The sequence below is a fragment of the Pseudonaja textilis genome, chromosome Z (assembly GCF_049901715.1).
Source record: "Pseudonaja textilis isolate UNSWEBS1 chromosome Z, rPseTex1.2, whole genome shotgun sequence".
Lineage (NCBI taxonomy): Eukaryota > Metazoa > Chordata > Lepidosauria > Squamata > Elapidae > Pseudonaja > Pseudonaja textilis.
Window position 1 is genome coordinate 125092893 of NC_142008.1, and position 27494 is coordinate 125120386.

Below are 27494 nucleotides of genomic sequence, written 5' to 3' on the forward strand. Positions count from 1 at the left end.
TGTTCCCGGTCCAGCTGGATTGGGGCTCGGATGCCCGAGGAGACGCACCCCGTTCTTCCCTCCCGCCCCCTTGAAGACCTCCACCTTTCGTGGGCAGGTAATGGTGAGGGAGGGGGGTGTCAGGGGAGGGGGTCCACCTGTGCTCCATCTTTTCAGCCCACCTGCAAAGCCCCTTCCCCTTTCCTTTGCCTCTTTTCCGGGCCCTCGCTTTCGAAGAGCCCCCAGACCCAGATCTCCTTCGTCCTCGCCTTCCAACCCCCGCAAGGCCGAGACCCCTTGTTCCTGCTTTTCTCTCCCCCAGACCCCCACCGGAAGCTCAGACAGCGCCTCCCCCCAAATGCTTTCCTCTCCTCCTTCCCTGCCCAATGAAAAGAGACTCTCCCGATTGGGGAGGGGGCGGCTCTTTAAACCGCCAGTTTTGGTCCGTTAGCGCGCGGCCCCCCACCCACCGGGATGGGGTGGGGGTGAGAAAGACTCTGAATGCCCAGTGTTGGGGCGAGGAAAGAGAGGGAGACGGAGAGGGGGGGGAGAAAGAGAGGGAGAAAGAGAGGGAGAGAGAGAGGGAGAAAGAGGGAGGGAGAAACAGGGAGAGGGAGAGAGAGGGAGACAGAGAGAGGGGGGGAGAAAGAGAGGTAGAAAGAGAGGGAGACAAAGAGGGAGAGAGAGAGGGAGAAGGAGGGAGGGAGAAAGAGGGAGAGGGAGAGAGACGGAGAGAGTGGGAGACAGAGAGAGAGAGAGAGAGAGGGAGATGGAGAAAAGAGGGAGACAGAGAGAGGGGGGAGAAAGAGAGGTAGAAAGAGAGGGAGACAAAGAGGGAGAGAGAGAGGGAGAAAGAGGGAGGGAGGGAGAAAGAGGGAGATGGAGAGAGAGGGAGAGAGAGAGGGAGAGAGGGGAGACGGAGAAAGAGAGGGAGACAGAGAGGGGGGGAAAGAGAGGTAGAAAAAGAGGGAGACAAAGAGGGAGAGAGAGAGGGAGACAAAGAGGGAGAGAGAGGGGAGAAGGAGGGAGGGAGAAAGAGGGAGAGGGAGAGAGACGGAGAGAGAGTGGGAGACAGAGAGAGAGAGAGAGAGGGGAGACGGAGAAAGAGAGGGAGACAGAGAGAGAGAGAGAGGGAGACGGAGAAAGAGAGGGAGACAGGGGGGAGAAAGAGAGGTAGAAAGAGAGGGAGACAAAGAGGGAGAGAGAGAGGGAGAAGGAGGGAGGGAGAAAGAGGGAGAGGGAGAGAGACGGAGAGAGAGTGGGAGACAGAGAGAGAGAGAGAGGGAAACGGAGAAAGAGAGGGAGACAGAGAGAGAGGGAGAGGGAGATGGAGAAAAAGAGGGAGACAGAGAGAGGGGGAGAAAGAGAGGTAGAAAGAGAGGGAGACAAAGAGGGAGAGAGAGAGGGAGAAGGAGGGAGGGAGAAAGAGGGAGAGGGAGAGAGACGGAGAGAGAGTGGGAGACAGAGAGAGAGAGAGAGAGAGGGAGACGGAGAAAAAGAGGGAGACAGAGAGAGGGGGAGAAAGAGAGGTAGAAAGAGAGGGAGACAAAGAGGGAGAGAGAGAGGGAGAAAGAGGGAGGAGGGAGAAAGAGGGAGATGGAGAGAGGGAGACAGAGAGGGAGACAGAGAGAGAGAGAGAGGGAGACGGAGAAAGAGAGGGAGACAGAGAGAGAGAGAGAGGGGGAGACGGAGAAAGAGAGGGAGACAGAGAGAGGGGGAGAAAGAGAGGTAGAAAGAGAGGGAGACAAAGAGGGAGAGAGAGAGAGGAGAAGGAGGGAGGGAGAAAGAGGGAGAGGGAGAGAGACGGATAGAGAGTGGGAGACAGAGAGAGAGAGAGAGAGGAGACGGAGAAAGAGGGAGACAGAGAGAGAGAGAGAGAGGAGACGGAGAAAGAGAGGGAGACAGAGGGGGGAGAAAGAGAGGTAGAAAGAGAGGGAGACAAAGAGGGAGAGAGAGAAGGAGAAAGAGGGAGGGAGGGAGAAAGAGGGAGATGGAGAGAGAGGGAGAGAAAGAGGGAGACGGAGAAAGAGAGGGAGACAGAGAGAGAGAGAGAGGGAGACGGAGAAAGAGAGGGAGACAGAGAGAGAGAGAGAGAGAGGGAGACGGAGAAAGAGAGGGAGACAGAGGGGGGAGAAAGAGAGGCAGAAAGAGGGAGACAAAGAGAGAGAGAGAGGGAGAAAGAGGGAGGGAGGGAGAAAGAGGGAGATGGAGAGAGAGGGAGAGAGAGAGGGAGACAGAGAGAGAGAGAGAGGAGACGGAGAAAGAGAGGGAGACAGAGAGAGAGAGAGAGAGAGGGAGACAGAGAAAGAGAGGGAGACAGAGAGAGGGGGGGAGAAAGAGAGGTAGAAAGAGAGGGAGACAAAGAGGGAGAGAGAGAGGGAGGGGGAGAAAGAGGGAGACAGAGAGAGAGGGAGGGAGAGGAGGGAGAAAGAGAGGGAGACAGGGGGGGAGAGGGAGACGGAGAAAAAGAGGGAGACAAAGAGAGGGAGAAAGAGGGAGAGAGAGGGAGAGAGAAAGAGAGGTAGACACAGAGAGAGAAAGGTAGAGGGAGACAGAGAGGGAGACGGAGAGAGAGAGAGAGAGAGAGAGAGAGAGGAGAGGGAGAAAGGGAGACAGAGAGAGAGGTAGACAGAGAGATTGAGAGAGAGGGACGGAGAGGGAGGGAGAAAGACAGAGAGAGAGAGAGAATGAAAGAAAGAAAGAAAGAAGAAAGAAAGAAAGAAAGAAAGAAAGAAAGAAAGAAAGAAAGAAAGAAAGAAAGAAAGAAAGAAAGAAAAAGTCAGGCATACAAACACACACAGAGAGAAAGAAAGATATAAAGAGAGGGAGAGGGAGAAAGAGAACGAGAGAGAGAGAGACAAAGAGAGATAGAGATAGACAGAGAGATTGAGAGAGGGGGACGGAGAGGAAGGGAGAAAAAGACAGAGAGAGAGAGAGAAAGAAAGAAAGAAAGAGTCAGGCACACAAACACAGAGAAAGAGAGAAATATATATATATAGAGAGAGAGAAAGATGGAGGCAAAGAGAGAAGGGGGGAGAGGGATAAAGAAAGAGACAGAGATATAGAGTGAGAGAAAGAAAGACAGAGGCACACAAACACGAAGAGAGAAAGAGAGAAAAAGATATAGATAGAGAGAAAGATGGAGACAGAGAGAGGGGGAGAGGGAGAAACAGAGGGAGAAAGAGAAAGAGAGATAGAGCTAGACAGAGAGACTTGAGAGAGGGGGAAGGAGATGGAGGGAGAAAGACAGAGAGAAAGAAAGAGAAAGAAAGAAAGAAAAAGAAAGAAAGAAAAGAAAGAAAGAAAGAAAGAAAGAAAGAAAGAAAGAAAGAAAGAAAGAAAGAAAGAAAGAAAGAAAGAAAGAAAAAGAAAGAAAAAGAAAGAAAGAAAGAAAGTCAGGCACACAAACACACAGAGAGAGAAAGAAAGAGAGAAAAAGATAGATAGAAAGATGGAGACAGGGGAGAGAGGGAGAAACAGGGAGGAAGAGAGAAAGAGAGATAGAGATAGACAGACTGAGAGAAAGAAAAGAAAGAAAGAAAGAAAGAAAGAAAGAAAGAAAGAAAGAAAGAAAGAAAGAAAGAAAGAAAGAGAGAAAGAAAGAGTCAGGCACACAAACACACAGAGAGAGAAAGAAAGAGAGAAAAAGATAGATAGAAAGATGGAGACAGGGAGAGAGGGAGAAACAGGGAGGAAGAGAGAAAGAGAGATAGAGATAGACAGACTGAGAGAAAGAAAAAGAAAGAAAGAAAGAAAGAAAGAAAGAAAGAAAGAAAGAAAGAAAGAAAGAAAGAAAGAAAGAGAGAAAGAAAGAGTCAGGCACACAAACACACAGAGAGAGAAAGAAAGAGAGAAAAAGATAGAAAGATGGAGACAGGGAGAGAGGGAGAAACAGGGAGGAAGAGAGAAAGAGAGATAGAGATAGACAGACTGAGAGAAAGAAAAGAAAGAAAGAAAGAAAGAAAGAAAGAAAGAGTCAGGCACACAAACACAGAGAGAGAAAAGAGAGAAAAAGATATAGATAGAGAGAAAGATGGAGACAGAGAGAGAGGGGGGAGAAAGAGAGATAGAGATAGACAGAGAGATTGAGAGAGGGGAGGGAGAAAGAGAGAGAGAGAAAGAAAGAAAGAGAGAAAGAAAGAGTCAGGTACACAAACACACAGAGAGAGAAAGAAAGAGAGAGAAAAAGATAGATAGAAAGATGGAGACAGGGAGAGAGGGAGAAACAGGGAGGAAGAGAGAAAGAGAGATAGAGATAGACAGACTGAGAGAAAGAAAAAGAAAGAAAGAAAGAAAGAAAGAAAGAAAGAAAGAAAAGAAAGAAAGAAAGAAAGAAAGAAAGAAAGAAAGAAAGAAAGAGTCAGGCACACAAACACAGAGAGAGAGAAAGAGAGAAAAAGATATAGATAGAGAGAAAGATGGAGACAGAGAGAGAGGGGGGGAGAGAGAGATAGAGATAGACAGAGAGATTGAGAGAGGGGGAGGGAGAAAGAGAGAGAGAGAAAGAAAGAAAGAGAGAAAGAAAGAGTCAGGCACACAAACACACACAGAGAGAGAGAAAGATGGAGGCAAAGAGAGAGAGAGAGAGAGAGAGAGAGACCCTTGCTTTCTGCCTGAACCCCACCCCCCCACAAAGGACCCTCTCCCCTTCTTCCTCCCCTTGTTCCTGATTCTTTGGCCCCAGCAGGCATGGGGAGGAGGGGGGTTCAGCGCCTCCTCCATCTGGGCCTCCATCTGCTCCGAAAAGGCAACGGGGGGGAGGAGCCTGTCGGTGGGATTGCAGAAGGATGCAGAAGGGGGGGTCCAGTGCCCAGGAGACGCTCTCCCGTGGCAGCAGGGGACACCCCCCTTGGCTTCCCTCCTGATGCCCCCTCACCTTCTGCTGTTGCTCCCCGTCCTTTCAGGGTCCTGTGGTGAGAGCCAGTTTGGGGAGCCCAGGAAAGGAGGAAGGAGGAAGGAAAGAAGGGAGGGAGGGAGGAAAGGAGGGAGGGAGGAAGGAAAGGAGGGAGGGAGGGAGGAAAGGAGGGAGGGAGGAAGGAAAGGAGGAAAGGAGGAAGGGAGGCAGAGAGAGATAGGAGAGAGAGAGAGAAAAAGAGGGAGAAAGAAAGAGTGAAAGAGTAAAATAGTGAAAAGAGAGAGAGGAAAGAAGGGGGATAGAAAGGAAGGAAAGAAGGAAGGCAGAGAGACAGGAGAGAGAGAAAGAAAGAAAGGGAGGGAGGGAGGAAGTGAAAGAGCAAAATAGTGAAAGAGAGAGAGGAAAGAAGGAAGGGGGAGATAGGAGGAAGGAAAGGAAGAAGGAAGGCAGATAGACAGGAGAGAGAAAAAGAAAGAAAGAAAGAGAGAGGGGGATGGAGGGAGGGAGGAAGTGAAAGAGCAAAGTAGTGAAAGAGAGAGAGAGGAAAGAAGGAAGGGGGAGATAGGAGGAAGGAAAGGAAGAAGGAAGGCAGATAGACAGGAGAGAGAAAAAGAAAAAGAAAGAAAGGAAGGAAGGAAGGAAGGAAGGAAGGAAGGAAGGAAGGAAAAGGAGGAAGGGGAAAAGGGTGAAAGAGCAAAGTAGCGAGAGAGGAAAGAAGGAAGGGGGAGATAGAAGGAAAGAAGGAAGGAAGGAGAGAGAAAGAAAGAAAAAGAAAAAGGGAGAGAGGAAAGCACAAAATAGTGAAAGAGAGAGAGGAAGGAAGGAAAGAAGGAAGGAAGGAGAGAGAAAGAAAGAAAAAGAAAAAGGGAGAGAGGAAAGCACAAAATAGTGAAAGAGAGAGAGGAAGGAAGGAAGGAAGGAAGGAAGGAAGGAAGGAAGGAAGGAAGGAAGGAAGGAAGGAAGGAAGGAAGGAGAGAGAAAGAAAGAAAAAGAAAAGGGAGAGAGGAAAGCACAAAATAGTGAAAGAGAGAGAGGAAGGAAGGAAAGAAGGAAGGAAGGAGAGAGAAAGAAAGAAAAAGAAAAAGGGAGAGAGGAAAGCACAAAATAGTGAAAGAGAGAGAGGAAGGAAGGAAGGAAGGAAGGAAGGAAGGAAGGAAGGAAGGAAGGAAGGAAGGAAAGGGCTGCCACTGAGGGGAGGAGGCTGAGCGGAGGGAGGCCTAGAGCGCCTTCCTTGCTGCGCCCCTCCTCCTCCGTCATTGGCACAACCCTGCCCCCACCCCCTCCCCAAGCGCAGGAGTTTCCAGGCTGATGCCACCCGGGGGCATCTCAACCACCTTTGGGACCGCCGAGCCAACGAGCCCCTGCTAATCCAGACAGCATAGCTTGGGGCCTTGGGTGGCTGGGTGGGTGGGTGGGTGGGTCTTGAAGCTGCTCTTAAGGAACTGGGAGGGAGGGGGCCTGCCCAGTCCGTCCTCCTCTGTCCCCCCACCCCACCCCCGCGCGCCCCATTTTTGCCTGCTGCATGCCACATCATGTTTGTCTCGGTCTGGTATGCCAAGAAAATGGGCCGGCGTTTTCTTAGCAACGTCCGGAAGGCGAAGAAGGAACGGCATTTGCTTACGGTACGGGTGGGGGTGGGGGGAATTGGGGGTTGCACCTGTACGGTGGTGGGGGGGCATGGGGGTCTGCAATTTTTTGGGGGTGGTGGTGGTGCAAAGAGAAGGGTTGAAAAACTGGGCAGATTTCTTTTTTTAAAGTACGGGAGGTTTGTTTCTTTGGGGAGGTTGCACAGAACGGCTTGGATTTGGTGGGGGGAGGGAGGATGGGGGCGTCTCTACGGCCCCCCACCTCTCAGCCTGGTCTCCCAGCTGCCTGGGACTACAAAGCCCATCCCTCCCAGCTGCTGCAGCCATCCGAGAGAGAGGTGGGGGAAGAAGAAGAAGAAGAGAGAGAGGAGAAGAAGAAGGAAGGAGAGAGAAAGAGAGAAGAAGGAGAGAGAGGGAAGAAGAAGGAAGGAGAGAGAGAGAGGAGGAGAAGGAGAGGGAGGAAGGAGAAGGAGAAGGAGGAAAAGAAGAAAGATGAAGGAGAAGAAGAAGAAGAAGAAGAAGAAGAAGGGGGGAAGAAGAAGAGAGATATATAGATGTGCGCTAAGTTGAGATTCAATGCAAATATTTTGAGGGGAGTGGACTACATTTGGGGGGCATGGGGGGGGCAGAGCTGATCCGGTGGGGTAGCAATTGGTGGGGGTGAGAGGCGGTGCAGGTGGAGGGGGAGCCAAAGAGGAGAGAATGGCGGAGGTCAGGGGAGGGAAAGATTTTGGAAAGGACGGTGGGGTGGAGGGCTCCATTCTCTTAGGCCTGGGGGGAGTGACTTGAGCAATGGGGAGGGGGGCTTGAGCAACCAATCGGGGTCGGGGGCACCTCTGGCAGGATGGCTCAGTTGGCGGGAATGATGGGACCCCCGCCATAGGGGGAAGAGGGACGGGGGTGGGTGGGCTTAGTCAACTTTTCTTCCCATCCGGTCAGGTTGGTCTCACCCCTCCCCACAATTCCCAGTCCCCTCCCCAGAAGTTGGCCCCTGAAGAGAGCCCACCACCCACTCCATCAGATGGCCCGCTTGTTTGCCCCCTCCCCACTCCAGCCCCTCCCCCGGAAAACCTGACAGAGGCGGGGAGGGGGCTGTCGGGTTGGCAGAGAGACGCTGCTGCGTTGTTGTTGGGTTTTTTGGGGGCGGGGTGTCTACGTTCATTATTTGCATGGGGGGGGCTAGGGAGACCCCGCAACCACTGAGAGACCACCCCCTCCCAGAGTGGCGAGTTTTAATTTGAGGAGGGGGAGGGAGATTTGCAAAGGCTGGAGAAAAGGGGAAAGGAGAGGAATTAGCGCTTCGGCTATCCGGACCCGTCCACATAGCGTGCCGCGCGCACACGCACACACACACACATACCCGCACACGTGTGTGTGTGTTTGTGTGTTGTTTTGTGTTAGGGGTCTGTGGAGTGCGTCAGCTTTTGGAGAAAGCTCGGTGGCGTCAGCAGGTTTCTACTGTCAAAAGCTTCAGGAATTATGAATGGGAAAGAGAGAGAGAGAGAATAGGGGATGGGGAAAGAGAGAGAGGGAGGGAGAGAAAGAGAAAGAGAGGGGTAGAATAGGGGAGAGGGAGAGAGAGAATAGGGGAGGGGAAAGAGAGAGAGGGAGGGAGAGAAAGAGAAAGAAAGAACAGGGGAAGGAGAGAGAGAGAGAAAGAGAAAGAGAGGGGTAGAATAGGGGAGAGGGAGAGAGAGAATAGGGGAGGGGAAAAGAAAGAGAGAGAGGGTGAGAGAAGAGGAGAAGGAAAGAGAGAGAATAGGGGAGGGGGAAAGAGAGAAAGAGGAAGAGAAAGAAAGGGAGGGAGAGAGAGAGAGAATAGGGAGGGGGAAAAGAAAGAGAAAAAGAGAGGGGGGAGAGAAGAGGAGAGGGGGAAAGAGAGAGGGAGGGAGAGAGAAGAGGGAGGTGGAAAGAAAGAGAAAAAGAGAGGGGGAGAGAAGAGGGAGGGGGAAAGAGAGAGAGAGAAAGAGAAAAGAGAGAGGAGGAGAGAAAAGGAGCGGGGAAAGAGAGAGGAGGAGAGAGAAGAGGGGAGGTGGAAAAAGAAAGAGAAAAAGAGGGGGGAGAGAAGAGGGGAGGGGGAAAGAGAGAGGAGAGGAGAGAGAAGAGGGGAGGTGGAAAAGAAAGAGAAAAGAGAGGGGGAGAGAAGAGGGGGGGGAAAGAGAGAGAGAGAAAGAGAAACAAAGAGGAGGAGAGAAAAGGAGCGGGGGAAAGAGAAAGAGGGAGGGAGAGAAAGAAAGAAAGAAAGAGAGAATAGGAGAGTGGGGGGTGTCTTGCAAAACACAGGATTTGGGGCAATTTTGTTTTTTCCTGCCCAGAAAGTGGCCTGCGGGGGGGGTGGGAGGGGGGCGGGGGCGGAGCAAGGCAAGGAACATTTCGCAACATTTTTCCTCCCCCGTTTTCACCTTTTTTAAGGAAGATGGTGAGGGGGGAGAAGGAAATCACTTTCGGGGCCTCTCTGCCTCAGTTTCCACCACCCCCGGCTCTCCATCCCTTTTTCTCCGTCCCCCTCCCCCAGGTCCTCCCCAAAAAAAAAAAAAGAGGGAGGAAAAAGGTTGCTTAGAAGATGCAAAGATGTCGGTGCTGTTTTTATTCTCTTTTATTTTTTCAATTTTTTTTTTTTTTTAAATTGCTGCATAGCTTGGCGAGGTGAGCGAGATTGGGGGAGGAATTAATGCAGAGGCTGTGGGGCGAGGATGGGATTTTTTTGGGGGCTGGGTCCCAAAAAGGGCCTCTCTGCTTTCACGTGTTGTGAGAGCTGGCTTGGTGTGGGGTCAGTGCACCCCCAGACTTCCTTCTAAACTTCCCCCATCCCTCCGTGGTTTTGATGGGGTTTTTTCCCCTTCTCCAGGGACAAAGTGCAGAAGGTCTGATTTGGTGGGGGGTCGAGGAGGAGGAGGAGGAGGAGGAGGAATTGCCCATCCAGCTGGGATGCTGCCTTGATTGGCAGCTGCTCCTGTGATGAAGATGATGGAGAGCGAGAGAGAAGGAGGAGGGAGGGAGAGAGGAGAGAGAGAGAGAGAGAGAAAGGAAGGAGAGGAGAGAGGAAGAGAGAGGAACGAGTGGAAAAAGAGGGGAGAGGAAGAGAAGCAGTGAGAGGAAGGAAAGTAGAGAGGAAGAGAGAGGAAGAGAGAGGAAGGAGAGGAGAGAGGAAGAGAGAGGAAGGAGTGGAAAAGAGGAGAGGAAGAGAGAGAAAGAGAAGCAGAGAGAGGAAGGAAAGAAAGAAAGAAAGAGAGAGGAAGAAGAGAGACAGGAAGGAAAGGAGAGGAAGAGAGAGGAAGGAGTGGAAAAAGAGAGGAGAGGAAGAGAGAGAGGAAGGAGAGGAGAAAGAGAGGATACAAAAAGAAAGAGAAAGGGAGGAGAGGAAGAGGAAGGAGTGGAAAAAGAGAGGAGAGGAAGAGAGAGAAAGGAAGGAGAGGAGAGAAAGAGAAGCAGAGAGAGGAAGGAAAGCAGAGAGGAAGAGAGAAAGAAGAGAGAAAGGAAGGAGAGGAGAGGAGAGGAAAGGAAGGAGAGAGGAGAGAGAAAAAGAGAGGAAGGAAAGGTGAGGAGATGGAGAGAGAGAGAGAGAGAGGAAGAGGAGGAGGAGAAGGAGGGGGGAGAGATGCTGTGTAATGAGCAAACCACTGATCTCTAGAATGGTCAACCTCAATGACTTTAAGAGGGGTGGACTTCAACTCCCAGAATTCCCTGGGCCAAAGGCGTTCAGGTACGGCCATTGTGGGCCCGCTTACTCTCTTGTCATCCCTTCCTCTGCAACCTCTCTTGCTTTAGGGTAGAAGAAGAACAAAATGCATAGGCATGGCTGTTTTGGGGGTTCTCTCTGTGTGTGTGTGTGTGTGTGTGTGTGTGTGTGTGTGTGTGCGCGAATATGCCAAACTGCAACTCCTGGAGTTTCCAACCCAGAAAGATGCAGCCTCATTAGCCGTTCCAGATAATTCCTCGGCTGCACTACCCCCAACTTCCTGGCAGGAGACTGTAATGACCTCCCAGGCCCCGTGCTCTTTTCTGAAAGGGAAAGTGGGTTGCGTGTGCGAGGCCCGTGTCAAAAATGGATTCTGTCCCCAGGAGAGAGAGAGAAATAGGAAGGAAGGGGAGGAGATGGAGAGAGAGAGAGAGAGAGAAAGGAAGGAGAGGAGAGAGTGGAGGAGGAACGAGAGGAGAGAGAGAGAGAGAGAAAGAGACAGAAAGGAAGGAGGAGAGGAAAGGGAGAGAGAGGAAAGAGAGAGAGGAGAGAAAGAAAGGAACAAGAAGAGAGTGAGAAAGAGAGACAGGAAGGAAGGAGAGGAGATGGAAAGAGAGAAGAGAGAGAGAAAAAGAGAGGAAGGAGAGGGGGGAACAAGAGGAGAGAGAGAGAAAGAGACAGAAAGGAAGGAGGAGAGGAGATGGAGAGAGAGGAAAGAGAGAGGAGAGAAAGAGAAGAACGAGAAGAGAGATAAAGAGAGACAGGAAGGAAGGAGAGGAGATGGAAAGAGAAGAGAGAGAGAAAAGGAGAGGAAGGAGAGGGGGAACAAGAGGAGAGAGAGAGAAAGAGACAGAAAGGAAGGAGGAGAGGAGATGGAGAGAGAGGAAAGAGGAGAGAGAAAGAGAAGGACGAGAAGAGATAAAGAGAGAAAGGAAGGAAGGAGAAGAGATGGAAAGAGAGAAGAGAGAGAGAAAGAGAGGAGAGAGAGAGGAACGAGAGGAGAGAAAGAGAAGGACGAGAAGAGATAAAGAGAGAAAGGAAGGAAGGAGAGGAGATGGAAAGAGAGAAGAGAGAGAGAAAGAGAGGAAGGAGAGGAGAGAGAGAGAAGAACGAGAGGAGAGAAAGAGAAAGGAAGGAGGAGAGGAGATGGAGGGAGAGAAGAGAGAGAGGAAGGAGGGAGAGAAAGAGGAAGGAAAGGAAAGAGAGGAGAGGAGAAAGAGAGAAAGAGAGAGGAATGAGAGGAGAGAAAGAGAGACAGAAAGGAAGGAGGAGAGGAGATGGAGAGAGGAGAGAAAGAAAGAAAGAGAGAGAGGAGAGAAAGAAAGATAAAAAAAAAATCAATTTCAGGATTCCTTCTCCGTGCTCCAGATAAGCAGGGGTTGACACCAGACAAACCCAGCAGAAAGCAATCCTGTAATCGAGGCACTGCCACCCACCACCAACACGGGTGGGGGAGGATGGGGGGGGGCTTGAGTGGCCCTCTCCCCAGCACATTTACCTGTCCCCCTCTCTCCTCCCCATTCCCTCCCCCCATTCCTGAGGCGTCCCTAGCCTTCTCTTTCTTCCCTACCTTTTCCGGTCTCCGTCCTGGGGAAAATATCCCCAAGGCCTCTGACCACATGCAGAGGGTGCTCTCTTCTCGGCCACCCTACCGGGACACACACCTGCTGGCCAGGTTTGCTCACCTGTTTCCCACTCCCTCTCTCTAAAAAGGGATTCGGTTCCGAATCGAACATTAACTCCGTCTCACGGGTCTTAAAAGTTGCCAAGTTTGGAGACCCCCTGGGTTAGAGAATTAAGTATTTAAAGGGGGATCGTTGCGCCCCCAAAAAAAAAATCTCACCTGTGATTTTTGGAAAGGTGCGGTGTCCATACGTTGGTCGTACTTGCAAGTAGAAATCTAGCATCTCAGGGGCTATCCTTTTATCAAATTTCGTTTTATTTCACTGGAAAGGTTAAAATCCAAAAGGGATGGAGGGGAAAAAAATTGAACGGAGACAGAACGAAACTAAACCAAAAAGAAAATGCTAAACCACAATTAAAATTGTTAAAAACGAACAACGGTTGCTTTACAAAGATACCGTAGGTGCTTCCGCTCGCCTTTCTTGGACGTTCTAATTTTCTAAAGGGAAGGAATTTTGGTGGTGGTTGTTTTTTTAAAGCTGTTTTTTTTTTTAAAGAAACATAGAAAATAGAGTAATATTTCTGCACTGGAATATTAGAATGGAATGGAATGGAATGGAATGGAATAGAATAGAATAGAATAGAATAGAATAGAATAGAATAGAATAGAATAGAATAGAATAGAATTAAGAATAGAATAGGATTAAGATTCTAGAACTAGAAAACCTTGAATTACGCCGTCTTCGGTCTGATTTAAGCATAGTATATAAAATCATACACTGCAAGGTCCTGCCTGTCAATGAATACTTCAGCTTCAACCATAACAACACAATAGCACACCATAGATACACACTCAAGGTAAACCGCACCAAACTTGATTGCAGGAAATACGACTTCAGCAATAACAGAGCGGCCAATGTCTGGACTCTCTACCTGACTCTGTGGTTTCTTCCCCAAACCCCAAAAACTTTTAACCTTAGACTGTCTACTATTGACCTCACCCCTTTCCAAAGAGGTCTGTAGGGGGCCGTGCATAAGCACATCAGCGTGCCTGCCGTCCCTGTCCTATGGTTTCTCTTATATTTTTATTTTTCTTATATGTGTCCATTTCATGTATTCATAACTACGTTTTTACTTATACCACCCCGTCCCTGTCCTATTGTTTATTTTTTATTTTTCTTTTATTTTTCTTATATGTACCCATTTCATGTATTCATAACTATGTATACACTTATACTTATTATCTTGTAAACAATTGACAAATCAAATATATAAAATAAATAAAAGATGAAAACGTTGCAAAAATGTGAGAACATGTTTCTCTTTTTTAAAAAATATATTCTTTTTTTTAAACTTTCAATAAACATTACTTTAAAAAAAGAGTAGAGTATAGAATAGAATTAAGAATAGAATAGGAATAAGAATAGAATAGAAATAAGAATAGAATTAAAAATAGAATAGAATAGAACAGAACAGAATCATAGAGTTGGAAGGGACCTTGGAGGTCTTCTAGTCCAACCCCTACTCAGTTAGGATTATACTACTGTACCGCTTCAGACCAGTGCCTATCCAGTCTCTTCTTAAAAACTTCCAGTGTTGGAAGCATTCACCACTTCTGGAGGCAAGTTGTTTCACGGATTAATTGTTCTAATTTTGGGAGTTGTGCGGTGGTTGTTGGGTGTGTGCGAGACACCTGACTGCTGTGGGTGGGTGGGTGGGTGTTGTTTGGACATGTTTGCGTGGTTACCTAGACCACGTTTCCTGGCTTGTTCCGGCCACTTTGGTCTGCTGAGTAAAAAAGGAACTAGCCCAGCAACTTAGAATAGAATCACAGAGTTGGAAGGGCCCTTGGAGGTCTTCTAGTCCAACCCCCTGCCTAGGCAGGAAACCCTACACCAACCACTTCAGACAAACGGCTATCCAACATCTTTTTGGATAAGTGTTGGAGCATCCACAACTTCTGAGGGCAAGTTGCTCCACAAATTAATTATTCTAACGGTTAGGAAATTTCTCCTTAATTCTAAGTTGCTTCTCTCCTTGATTAGTTTCTATCCTTTGCTTCATAGAATAGAATAGAATAGAATAGAATAGAATAGAATAGAACAGAGAAGAGAAGAGAAGAGAAGAGAAGAGAAGAGAAATACAGGACTAGAAATAAGAATAGAATAGAATAGGAGAAGAGAAGAGAAATACAAGAATAGAAAGAATAGAATAGAGAAGAGAAGAGAAAAAAAGAGAAGAGAAATACAGGAATAGAAATAGGAATAGAATAGAATAAAGAAGAGAAGAGAAATACAGGAATAGAAATTAGAATAGAATATAGTAGAGTAGAGTAGAATATACAGTAGAATAGAATAGAATTAATATGGAATAAATAGAACAGAACAGAACAGAATATAGAAGAGAAGAGAGAAATACAGGAATAGAAATAGGAATAGGAATAGAATAGAATAGAATAGAATAGAATAGAATAGAATAGAAATTCTGATTCTGTAGTTTCTTCCCCAAACCCCAAAAACTTTAACTGTAGACTGTCTACTATTGACCTCACCCCTACCGCCTACCGTCCCTGTCCTATTGTTTCTTTTTATTTTTCTTATATGTACCGATTTCATGTATTCATAACTACGTTCTTACTTATACCTATTATCTTGTAAGCTACTGACAAACCAAATAAATAAGTAAGTAAATAAATCAGTCAGTCAGTCAGTCAGTAAATAAATAAATGGGAAGGGAAGGGAATAATGGACTAGATGACCTACAAGGTCCCTTCCAACTCTGATTATCTGTTATCTGTTAATGGAATGAAAGAATGGAATAGAGTACAATACAGTAGAATAGAATAGATATTAGAATGAAGAATAGAATAGGATAGGATAGAAATCTATTCAGAATAGAATCGGGAAATTTCTCCTTAGTTCTAAGTTGCTTCTCTCCTTGATCAGTTTCCATCCCATATTACTCTGGATCTGCAAGGCTGGTTTAATGATATACGTGAAAAATCTGCATAGGGTTATCATTTAAATTCATTTACACTGTAAAAAAGTATACCCGCCCAAGTTTTTTTCCCCCCCAATTAGAGAGGTTTAGGGCAAATTTACTACTAAATTTGGGTGCAGCTAGTCCTGAGGGAGGTCTGCTTGCATGGTCAGCCTGGGAAGGAATAGGAAGTGTTATCTCCGGGTGGTCTTCTTTCCAGAAGTGTCACATCTTGACTAACACAAGGTGTGTTGGGGCAACACATCAACACAGGGTCCTCTTTGGGGCGCACTATATCCGAAACAATCCAGGCGGTCCTCGACTTACACCCGCAACTGAGCCCAAATTTCTGTTGCTAAGCGAGGCAGGGGATTGGACTAGATGACCTACAGGGTCCCTTCCCACTTGGTTTATTCTGTTAGGCTTATTCTGCCTTACAACCTCTCTCGTCGCATCTATGAAGCGAATCCCTGCCGTTGATTCGGTTGCTCAGTAAATCGGGCTCCTCCTCCTCCTCGTGGACCCCGTGACATGGCCATGGTTGTTAAGAGTGAAAAACGGTTGTTAAGTTGCTGTTTTGTTCCAGTGCCGTTATAACGTCAGTCGCTGAATGAACAGTTGTAAATTCAGGACGCCCTGTATTGATTTAGGATTAGGATTTACAGCAGAGGTCTCCAACCTTGGCAACTTTAAGACTTGTGGACTTCAACTCCCAGAATTCCCCATTCAACCATCCCTGTTGTTCTTTTTTCCCTCCTCCTCCCTAGAGTGGAGAGATTGCAGAGGAAGGGATGACAAGAGAGGAACCAGGCAGAGAGAGTTGAAATCTTGGTGAAGGTGGCTGGGGAATTCTGGGAGTCAAACTCCACCAGTCTTAAAAGTTGCCAAGGTTGGAGACTTCTGCCCTAGAGTGGAGAGATTGCAGAGAAAGGGATGACAAGAGAGTAAGAAGGCAGATGGCAGAGGAAGGGATGAGAAGAGAGAAAGCAGGCAGAATGCAGAGAAAGGGATGAGAAGAGAAAGCAGGCAGAATGCAGAGAAAGGGATGAGAAGAGAAAGCAGGCAGAATGCAGAGAAAGGGATGAGAAGAGAGTAAGCAGGCAGATTGCAGAGGAAGGGATGACAAGAGATGAAGCAGGCAGATTGCAGAGGAAGAGATGATGAGAGAATGCAGGCAGATTGCAGAGGAAGGGATGACAAGAGAGAAAGCAGGCAGATGGCAGAGGAAGGGATGAGAAGAGAGAAAGCAGGCAGATTGCAGAGGAAGGGATGACAAGAGAGAAAGCAGGCAGAATGCAGAGGAAGGGATGAGAAGAGAGTAAGCAGGCAGATTGCAGAGGAAGGGATGAGAAGAGACAAAGGAGGCAGATTGCAGAGGAAGGGATGAGAAGAGAGTAAGCAGGCAGATTGCAGAGGAAGGGATGAGAAGAGACAAAGCAGGCAGATTGCAGAGGAAGGGATGAGAAGAGACAAAGCAGGCAGAATGCAGAGGAAGGGATGAGAAGAGAGTAAGCAGGCAGATTGCAGAGGAAGGGATGACAAGAGACAAAGCAGGCAGATTGCAGAGGAAGGGATGAGAAGAGAGTAAGCAGGCAGATTGCAGAGAAAGGGATGACAAGAGAGAAAGCAGGCAGATTGCAGAGGAAGGGATGACAAGAGAGTAAGCAGAAGGCAGATTGCAGAGGAAGGGATGACAAGAGAGGAAGCAGGCAGAATGCAGAGAAAGGGATGACAAGAGAGGAAGCAGGCAGATTGCAGAGAAAGGGATGACAAGAGAGGAAGCAGGCAGATTGCAGAGAAAGGGATGACAAGAGAGGAAGCAGGCAGAGAGAGTTTAAGTCTTAGCGAAGCTGGCTGGGGAATTCTGGGAGTTGAAGTCCTCCAGTCTTAAAGGGGCCACGTTTGGAGACCCCTGGTTTACAGTGTTTGGGTGAATCTGGAGGGCACCCTCTGGATCTATGAGTGTTGCAACTTCCTCATTTCCCCAAACAGCCCAGACAGAGGCTGCATGTGCAGAGTGCAGCTGCCTCTTGGCATAATCCTCCCAGTTTGGGAGTCCCTCCAGGTGGGATGGCAGCCCTACCCTACCCCTCCTACCCCCTCCTACCCTTAAATTTCTTCCATCTCTTAGCCAGCATCTCCTTTACGGATGTTCAAAATCCTTTTCCAGTCGCCGGGCCCTCTCCTATGTTCTCTTTCACACCCAGTACCCCCTTGGCCCAAAGCCCCTGACACCTCCGAGATAATCCCTTGCCCCACCGACATACACACACACACACATAGAGAGAGATGCCTGCTTGTGTGATTTCTACAAAAGCTCTCCTACACAACGCCTCCACCCACTTGCAAGCTGCCAACCTGGCACCGGCCCACGGCATGGTCTCCGTTCTCAGTGGGAAGAGTAGTAGCAATGGTATGTTACTGGTTTGGAGCGGTTCGACTGAACAGGTAGTTAAAAAAAAAAGCCGGTGAGAGAGAGAGAGAGAAAGAGAGAGGGATGGATGGATGGATGGATAGATAGATAGATAGATGATAGATAGATTCATAGATAGATGATAGATAGATAGATAGATAGATAGATAGATAGATAGATAGATAGATAGATAGATAGATAGATAGATAGATAGATAGATAGATTTGGAATAAATAGATTAGATAGATAGATAGATAGATAGATAGATAGATAGATAGATAGATAGATAGATAGATAGATAGATAGATTCATAGATTCATAGATAGATTAGATAGATGATAGATAGATAGATAGATAGATAGATAGATAGATAGATAGATAGATAGATAGATAGATAGATAGATTCATAGATTCATAGATAGATTAGATAGATAGATAGATAGATAGATAGATAGATAGATAGATAGATAGATAGATAGATAGATAGATAGATAGATAGATTCATAGATTCATAGATAGATTAGATAGATAGATAGATAGATAGATAGATAGATAGATAGATAGAAAGATAGATAGATAGATAGATAGATAGATAGATATGGTATTCACATCATTATAGTTGTGCTCTTAAAGTTGTAGCAACATTTCGGCAGAATCTCATCTGCCATCATCATCATCAATACAGAAGCCTGATGATGGCAGATGAGATTCTGCCGAAAAGTTTTATTTCAGTTTTTCACATTATGCAACAAAAAACCCAGCTCTTTTCAGTGGACAACATGATTCCAGGTTACCACATTTACATACAAATACGATAATAGTTATTTATATTCATGTTTTACATTCCACTTCCTGCTTTATCCAAGTTTTACTTGATTGTGTTGTGGACTCCTTTGGGGTCCAGTTGAAAAGAGGCTGGGGGGGTGGCGAGGGGGAGAGGGTCTACCATCCAAGTCCCTGTAAGAGCCCTTGAAGGATTCAGGGCCCATTGAGCCCAAAGATGGGTGGGGTTCTCCTCGGGGTCATCCATCCGTTCCCCCTCCCCAAAAGCAGGACTTTAACCCAGGCCGGGGGGCAGGTGGGCCATTTGAACTGGGGAAGACGTTACTGCGCTGGATCCTATCCTGAGCTCGGGGCTCGGCTAGATGGCCTCTGAGGTCCCCTGATGAAACTGGAATGAGGGTGGGGCGTGCTAGGGGAGGAAAGGAGACCTTGGGAAGATGTTTGTGTGGGGGGCAGGTCTGTTTCCTCCCTAAATTGTTTACCCCCCAGTCTTTCACCCTTGGGGGCGGGGGAGGAACTCAAGTCCCAGAATTCTTGGCACCCGCGATGGCTGGGAATCCTGGGAACTGCAATCTTTGTAGACGGGGAATAAAGGTTCCCCAAATATTTGGGGAGGGGGCGGGCGCTGTTGGAGTTTTAACAGTTGTTAAAAAAAAGGAGAAAGTCTGGTTCGTTTACTTTGGGTTTATTTTTGGACTTTTTAAAATCACATTCTTATTATTTTACCAGAAATTCAAGGCAGCAAATATACCTTGTGATTAATATTATAGGAAATAATGCTCTTTCTTCCTCCTATTTTCCCCACGACAACAACCATGTGAGGTTGGTTGGCCTGAGAGATTGGGGTGGGGGCGGAGGATTGGCTGAAGGTCACCCAGCTGGCTTCCTTGGCTATGGCGAGACTAGAACTCCCATTCTCCTGGTGATTGGCCCAAAGTCACCCAGCTGGCTTTCGTGCCTAAGGCGGGACTAGAACTCCCATCCTCCTGGAGATTGGCCCAAAGTCACCCAGCTGGCTTTCGTGCCTAAGGCGGGACTAGAACTCCCATCCTCCAGGTGATTGGCCCAAAGTCACCCAGCTGGCTTTCGTGCCTAAGGCGGGACTAGAACTCCCATCCTCCTGGAGATTGGCCCAAAGTCACCCAGCTGGCTTTCGTGCCTAAGGCGGGACTAGAACTCCCATCCTCCTGGAGATTGGCCCAAAGTCACCCAGCTGGCTTTCGTGCCTAAGGCGGGACTAGAACTCCCATTCTCCTGGTGATTGGCCCAAAGTCACCCAGCTGGCTTTCATGCCTAAGGCGGGACTAGAACTCCCATTCTCCTGGTGGTTGGCCCAAAGTCACCCAGCTGGCTTTCGTGCCTAAGGCGGGACTAGAACTCCCATTCTCCCGGTGATTGGCCCAAAGTCACCCAGTCAGTTTTCATATGTAAGGCGGGACTAGAACTCCCATTCTCCTGGTGATTGGTCCAAAGTCACTCAGCTGGATTTCATGCGTAAGGCAGGACTAGAACTCCCATCCTCCTGGTGATTGGCCCAAAGTCACCCAGCTGGCTTTCGTGCCTAAGGCGGGACTAGAACTCCCATCCTCCTGGAGATTGGCCCAAAGTCACCCAGCTGGCTTTCGTGCCTAAGGCGGGACTAGAACTCCCATCCTCCAGGTGATTGGCCCAAAGTCACCCAGCTGGCTTTCGTGCCTAAGGCGGGACTAGAACTCCCATCCTCCTGGAGATTGGCCCAAAGTCACCCAGCTGGCTTTCGTGCCTAAGGCGGGACTAGAACTCCCATCCTCCTGGAGATTGGCCCAAAGTCACCCAGCTGGCTTTCGTGCCTAAGGCGGGACTAGAACTCCCATTCTCCTGGTGATTGGCCCAAAGTCACCCAGCTGGCTTTCATGCCTAAGGCGGGACTAGAACTCCCATTCTCCTGGTGGTTGGCCCAAAGTCACCCAGCTGGCTTTCGTGCCTAAGGCGGGATTAGAACTCCCATTCTCCCGGTGATTGGCCCAAAGTCACCCAGTCAGTTTTCATATGTAAGGCGGGACTAGAACTCCCATTCTCCTGGTGATTGGTCCAAAGTCACTCAGCTGGATTTCATGCGTAAGGCAGGACTAGAACTCCCATCCTCCTGGTGATTGGCCCAAAGTCACCCAGCTGGCTTTCATGCCTAAGGCGGGACTAGAACTCCCATTCTCCCGGTGATTGGCCCAAAGTCACCCAGCTGGCTTTCGTGCCTAAGGCGGGACTAGAACTCCCATTCTCCTGGTGATTGGCCCAAAGTCACCCAGCTGGCTTTCATGCCTAAGGCGGGACTAGAACTCCCATTCTCCTGGTGATTGGCCCAAAGTCACCCAGCTGGCTTTCGTGCCTAAGGCGGGACTAGAACTCCCATTCTCCCGGTGATTGGCCCAAAGTCACCCAGTCAGTTTTCATATGTAAGGCGGGACTAGAACTCCCATTCTCCTGGTGATTGGTCCAAAGTCACTCAGCTGGATTTCATGCGTAAGGCAGGACTAGAACTCCCATCCTCCTGGTGATTGGCCCAAAGTCACCCAGCTGGCTTTCGTGCCTAAGGCGGGACTAGAACTCCCATTCTCCCGGTGATTGGCCCAAAGTCACCCAGCTGGCTTTCGTGCCTAAGGCGGGACTAGAACTCCCAGTTCCCTGGTTTCATTAATCATTCGACCGCACTGTTGCTAGGTGCTGTAAGGTTTAATGAAACAAACCTGAAATAAGTGGCGAACTATCAGGACTTGCAGGTAGAAAATTATGAATGGGGAGAAATCCATTTTTATCCTGATAATGATACCTAAAGAATTTATATCTAGAAGTATTGAATATTTATCAGCCTGAACCTCCTAATTTTACCTCTCCCCTCAAAAAAAAAACCCCAGCCCCGCTTTGCTTAGAATGGCCTTTATATAATAATTCTTTGCCGCTAACTTCATAATTCTTAATTTCCTTGGTTTGGCCTTGAATGATTAACTCCCCCCCCCCAGCCTTAAGTCTGTGAATCCCCCACCCACCCACCCATAAGAACCACCCTGGGTTACAAGCCAGGATGATATAATGGCTACGCCGACATCCCCGCCCCCATCATGGTTTGTGGCATCCTCCGGGTGATTTCAGGTTGGCATTTCCAGAGGCGGACCTCTGCCAAAAATACATCCTCCCCTCCCCCGTAGGACGTTGCGCTCTCCCAACGTCCATCCACCCCGGCTGGGAGCAATGGGTGTTGTAGTCCAAACACACACACACACACACACACACACACACACGAAGAGGTTTTCGGGGTTGGAACGGCCGGGTGGACGTCTTTCCATGCCCGCCTGCCGACAAGATCAACAGGGTCATTTTGGCCCCTTCCAATAATAAAACAGCCCCCTCCCCAGCATATAGTTCAGGTGAGCAGGGAGGGAGAGGAGGCTGGTGTGAGGACCCCCCCCTTCCTACCTGAGGACCAGTCCTCTTTGTTTGCATTCCCCAGAGAAAGAGAGAGAGAGAGAGAGAGAGAGAGAGAGGGATGCTGTTGTCAGGGTATTGCCATGGCAACCGTTGTCAGCGGCCACCGGAGGTAGAAGAATAAAAGTATGCAAAATGGAAGGTGGAGGGGAGAGGTGAGTGGGCGGGAAGTGAGGGGAGGACTTCAGCCCACTTGGATTCCAGGCCAAAACCGCTTGGCAGCACACGCACACGCGCACGCACACAGAGCTTAGTCCCAGATCGCCATCGCAAAGGTTCCCTTGGGCCCATCTCGTCCCTCCTGCCTTCCCGTTGCCCCGCCTTCCTTCCCCGCAATCGGGGAACCCAACCCCCCACCCCCACCTAATATTCAGGGTACCCCTACTCCATTTTGAGCCCCCTCCCTGCTCGGCCACGCACTGTGCAATTTCTGGCGTTGTTTATTTTAAATTTTTTCCCCCCGCCCTCCCCTCCCTGGTTTGCATCGCGTGGAGTTGATGGAAGGGAGGATGCAGATTTGGGGTGCGGGGCGGGGGGGAGAAGGCCTAGATGTGTGTGTGGGGGAGGGGTCTCTGGGGTGCATGCACGAGGGGTGGGTAGGTGGGGGGGATAAGTACTCTGCGTTGGGGGGTCTCCCAGGTCCTGCCGAAGACCCTTGCGGGAGATCTAAGCGATGTGTAATTTTGCCCCCTACTCTCTTTTTCCCCCTTTCTCTCTCTCTCTCTCTCTCTCTGTCTGTCTGTCTGTCTCCAGGCCAATTCTCCACCCGTCATTGTCAACACTGACACATTAGAAGCACCGGCTTATGTGAGTTGCCCCCAGAGGTTCACTCCGTCGCCTCCCCAGGTCCTCTGGCCAGCCCCCCACCCCCAAAAAACTCTGCCCTTGCATGCCCCTCCCCCCACAAACTGCTTCCGCCAACCTCTCTGACTGCAATATTTTCCCTTTTTTTTTTTTTTTTAATCCCCAGGTAAATGGAACCGAGGGCGAGATGGAATATGAAGAGATCACCCTAGAGAGGGTAAGTTTGTGAGTCTGTGTGTATTTGTGTGTAAGGTGAAGGGGACAGAGGCGCTGTTTTCTTCCCTCAACTTTGCAACTTGAAGATTTGTGGACTTCAACTCCCGGAATTCCTCTGCTAGCCATGCCTGTTGTTTTTCCCTTTCTCCTACCTCCTAAAGTAGAGAAATTGCAGAGGGAGGGATTGGAAGAGAGTAAGCAAACCACAATGGGGATACGTATCATGGGAAGTGTTAATACCACTTTGTAAAGCCTTGGTAAGACCCCAAAATTCCCCACGCCTGTTTCTTTTCTCTCTCCTACCCCCTGAAATGGAGAGACTGCAGAGAAAGGGATTAGAAGAGAGTAAGCGAACTACAATGGGGATACATATCATGTGAAGTGTTAATACTGGCGCTCGCATGCCAGCACCCAGAAGGAAACGTGCACGGGGCGCCCCACGTCCCCTGCGCATGTGCGCACAATCTCCCCCCACTTACCTGCACTGCTGATTTTCAGCCCATTTGAGGCCTTTTTCAGCCTCCCAGAGGCTTGAGGAAAGACCCTGCAGCCTTTGCAGGCCAAAAACGGGCCCATTTTGTCACTTCCGGTATTTCCAGAAATACAAGAAGTGATGAAACGGGCCTGTTTTTCGGCCTGCAAAGACCGCAGAGGCTTCCCTCGAGCCTCTGGGAGGCCAAAAAAGACCTGAAAATCACCCGGGAGGCACGCCCATGTGCAGTGAGGTAAGTTTGCCTGACACTCGCGTGCCCGCACAAATGGCTCTGCATGCCCCCTGTGGCTGGGGAATTCTGGGAGTTGAAGTTGACACATCTTAAAGTCTGTTAACTGGCTGGGGAATTGTGGGAGTTGAAGTCCACAGGTCATGAAGGATGCCCTGTTGACTAGGGAATTCTGGGAGTTGAAGTCTTCTGGTTCTGCACAGATCGCGGGAAACTCCGCCTTCACGTCGCGGGATCCAATCACATTTAACCAATCCTGGTTTCTTCAGTCGGACGTTGCCATGATATCGGTTCATTTGCATTGAGACTTTACTCTCCCGTAGGGCAACTCCGGGCTGGGCTTCAGCATCGCCGCGGCACCCGACAATCCTCACGTTGGGGATGACCCCAGTATTTTCATCACCAAAATCATCCCCGGAGAAGCGGCTGCTCAAGATGGCAGATTACGGTGAGAATCCTTGGCAGCTGGGCTCAGTTTTTCGGCCCACTGACCGCTGACCTGTTTGGGCTCCTGGTGCCAAAAATGGTGTATGCGCTTGCACTTGCACGCTTGCGTGCCAGCACCCAGAAGGCAATGCGCGCAGCCCCCCCATGCCCCCTGCGCATGCGCGCACAATCTCCCCACACTGCCGCCTTACCTGCTAATGTTTGGCCTCCCAGCGGCTCAAGGGAAGCCTCTGCAGCCTTTGGAGGCGAAAAAGGGCCCATTTTGTCACTTTCGGTATTTCCAGAAATACCGAAAGTGATGAAATGGGCCTATTTTTTCGGCCTGCAAAGGCTTCCCTTGAGCCTCTGAGGCCGAAAAAGGCCTCAAACAGGCCTTTTCGGAAATTCCTATGTCAACTCATAAAATATTTCTATGGTCTTTTTAGCGTTGCCAACAGAAAGGGAGTGGGGAGCGGTGTGGCATCTCGCAAAACTGAAAGTGCATTCCATAAATGTTTTCAACGATAGTAACTAGGTGACCGAAGTTCTCCTACCATAGAGTCTCCTCCTAGCGTGGCGTCCTTTTTCCTCTACCTGTCCTAACTGAAAGCGCCATCCATTGTGAAACCAACCGGCAACAGGGAGGGGCAGCCGAGGGGTGAAAAGCCGCATGCGGCTCCAGAGCCGCAGGTTGCTGACCCTGCTGTAGCTGCCCGATTCAACCAAAGGATTCTGGGCGGTGTATAATTCTGATTTTGGGGGGCGTGTTGTGATATTTTTTTCCCCCTCCCCCCCCCCGGACAGAGTGAATGACAGCATCCTCTTTGTGAACGATGTGGACGTCCGGGAAGTGACCCACAGCACGGCAGTGGAGGCGCTGAAGGAGGCAGGCTCCATCGTGCGGCTCTACGTCATGCGCAGGAAACCGCTGGCGGAGAAGGTGATCGAGATTAAGCTGATCAAAGGCCCTAAAGGTGAGCCCCCACCCCCACCCCCTCTGCTCCCCTACTCCCAGAGATTTTCAGGGACTTCCTACTCCTCTTTAGGGGTGCTCTGTGGCTTCGATGAACCCCCATTTCTCAACAGGGTGAACCCCCATTCCCCGAAATCAAGATTTCTCATGCCTTATTCTCCTATCGCCTAAAAGCAGAGAAAGGGATTACAAGAGAGTATGGGTGTGAATGGCGAAAGGAATGGATTAGCGCTAGTTGAAGTCATCTTCAAGTTTGACCAGCACTGTCCCAAGTGGACAATTAATATCTGGTTGTACTTCTAACTAGGGAGCCTCCACCCCACCACCCTTAGCGAGGCTAATGGAGCCTCCAGTGGCAGGCTCAGTGTATCTTTAAAGGTTAGGTGCTGAGCACAGCCAGGGTCTCTTTTTGCCTACCTTTGAACTTCAATTTCTCCTTGGCTGGAAGGCCTTCCAAGTTATCCAGGTGCAGTGGATCCCAGCGTGGGCAGATGGGGGGGGTTGGACTAGATGATCTTCCAAACCTAAGATTGCATGGGACCTTCTTAAAAGTGTGAAAAGGAATTCAGCCCTATGGAAACGTTTTTTTTTCCAGGCGTTTTCACCTCTGCGTTGCACCCGGAGGCAGGCTGCAATTTTTTTTTGAAGAACCGGTTCTCTGGTTGGGTAGGCGTGGACAGTTGGTCATGTGACTGGGTGGAAGATGTCACTCATCACACCCAGCCCCGCCTCCCAACCACTCGCCTCAAAGGCAGAGGTTGGATTCAGACGGTTGGGGCTAATTACATCACTGGCTGGCCCCGCCCCACCTGTTTTTCGGCCTTTTTTTCAGCCATTTTCAGGGTATTTTCAGGCGTTTTTCAGGCTGTTTTCAGGCCGTTTTCAGGCTGTTTTCAGGCCATTTTGGGCCATTTTCAGGCCATTTTTCAGACTGTTTTCAGGCCACTTTTCAGGCTGTTTTCAGGCCATTTGGGGGCCATTTTAAAGACTGTTTTCAGATCATTTGGGGGCCACATTCAGGCTGTTTTCAGGCCATTTTTGGACCATTTTCAAGCCATTTCCAGGCCATTTTTTCCAGGCCATTTGGGGCCCATTTTTCAGGCTGTTCTCAGGCCATTTTCAGGCCATTTTTCAGGCTGTTTTTCAGGCTGTTTTCAGGCCATTTTGGGCCATATTCAGACCATTTTTCAGGTTATTTTCAGGCCATTTTGGGCCATTTTCAGGCCATTTTTCAGGTTATTTTCCGGCCATTTTTCAGGCTGTTTTCAGGCCATCTGGGGGCCATTTTAAAGACTGTTTTCGGGTCATTTTGGGGCCACATTCAGGCTGTTTTCAGGCCATTTTTGGACCATTTTCAAGCCATTTGCAGGCTGTTTTCAGGCCAGTTTCAGGCCAGTTTTGGGGCATTTTTGGGCTGTTTTTCCTGGCTAAAATCAGCCTGAAAATGGCCCGAAAATGGCTGAAAATTCCCCCCCCCAATTATTTTTTGGGCTGTTGTCAGGCCATTTTTGCCCCCCAAAATGACCAAAAATGCCCCTAAAACAGGTGGGCATGGGGCCAGCCAGTGGTCCGATTTGCCAGTTCTCCAAACTACACAGTGTTGTGGCCCGCCGGCAGCTGACGGAGCTGGCAGCAGAGTCAGACAGTAGCAAGGACGTTGGGGAGGAACCTAGGCCAGTCTTGGAGGCCGGGGAGGGCTCGGACAAGGGCCATTGGAGGCAGCGATGGGGCCAGAGTAGGCTAGCAGTCATCAGCTGCCTTTGGAGTTGGAGATCAGTGGGGTAGAAGAACAGCTGGAGCCTGTTCCCAGTGTGCGCATGCGCAGAGCTGCCAGGCGAGGAGAACAGTTAAGGAGCAAGAGTTGACTTGTTCAGGAATAAGGCCACACCTTGGAGGTAATCGGCCCCTCCCATAGGACATCAAAAAGGAGCCGAGGGGACATGAGCTTTTGCAGGAAGCAACTAGTTCGTCTGGTTGGTTTCAAGCTTCGAAAAATTCTGTTTGACTCTGTGTCAAGTTTGGCCTTGCCCTGCGCTTGGCCATTCATTCTCTGGCTGCGTTCCAAGCGCAATAAGGTGGGCGTTTATAAATATCCCCCTGAAAGACTGTTTGCGAAGCCTGGCTGGCTGTGAATGAACGTAATTCACAGCCATGGAAATAAGAGAGCGTTCACCGGAAGTAAGACAGTGTTTTCTGCTTTCTAAGGAAGCCTAGGGCAGAACAGGCAGAATCGGAGCAGTCCCCCTCTGCGCGCACCCCGCTCTGTCTCTCCCTGAGAAGGTGTCCTCCTCCCAAACGTCCTTCTCTGGTCTTCCTCCACAGGGCTGGGCTTCAGCATTGCGGGCGGTGTTGGAAACCAGCACATTCCTGGGGACAACAGTATCTACGTCACCAAAATCATTGAGGGCGGGGCAGCCCACAAGGATGGGCGGCTGCAGATCGGGGACAAAATCCTAGCGGTAAGGCCTGGGGTAGGTGGGTTCCCAAGAACCAGGGTGGAGGAGCTGTCTTACAAGAATGTAATTTCCCCCCAAAAGTTAAGTCTAGACTTAGCCAAAATCAGATAATTTCAGTATAGAGGAAAATGGTTGATAGAAGGACAATCGTAGTGCTTCAGATATTCAGTTCAACTCTACTCAACCTAACTAAGTTCAAGTTAACTTAACCCAACCCAACTCAACTTAAACTATTCAACTCAGCTTAATTTAACCTTACTCAACCCAACTCAAGTCAACTCAACCTAAATTAATCTTACCCAACCCAACTCAACTCAACCCCTCAGTTGAAGTTAATCTCAACTCAACTTAACTATTCAACTCAGTTTAATTTAACCTTACTCAACCCAACTCAAGTCAACTCAACCTAATTTAATCTTACCCAACCCAACTCAACTCAACCCAACTCAGTTGAAGTGAATCTCAACTCAACCCATCCCAACTCTACTCAACCTAACTTAACCTTACCCAACCCGACAATTCAACTCAACCCAATTTAACC

At 49.1% G+C, this 27494-nt stretch overlaps 1 protein-coding gene across 1 annotated transcript in view; it reads left to right on the top strand.

The window, feature by feature from the left end:
- Positions 1-6340: 6340 nt before the first annotated feature.
- The window catches only part of LOC113452970 (disks large homolog 4-like), a 46569-nt gene continuing 25415 nt past the window's right edge, over positions 6341-27494 (top strand). Inside the window, 6 exon segments of the mRNA XM_087916429.1 lie at positions 6341-6456; positions 22110-22163; positions 22327-22377; positions 23422-23546; positions 24329-24498; positions 26820-26956. Of these exon segments, the coding sequence (XP_087772555.1) occupies positions 6367-6456; positions 22110-22163; positions 22327-22377; positions 23422-23546; positions 24329-24498; positions 26820-26956 (627 nt within the window). The 5' untranslated portion in view covers positions 6341-6366.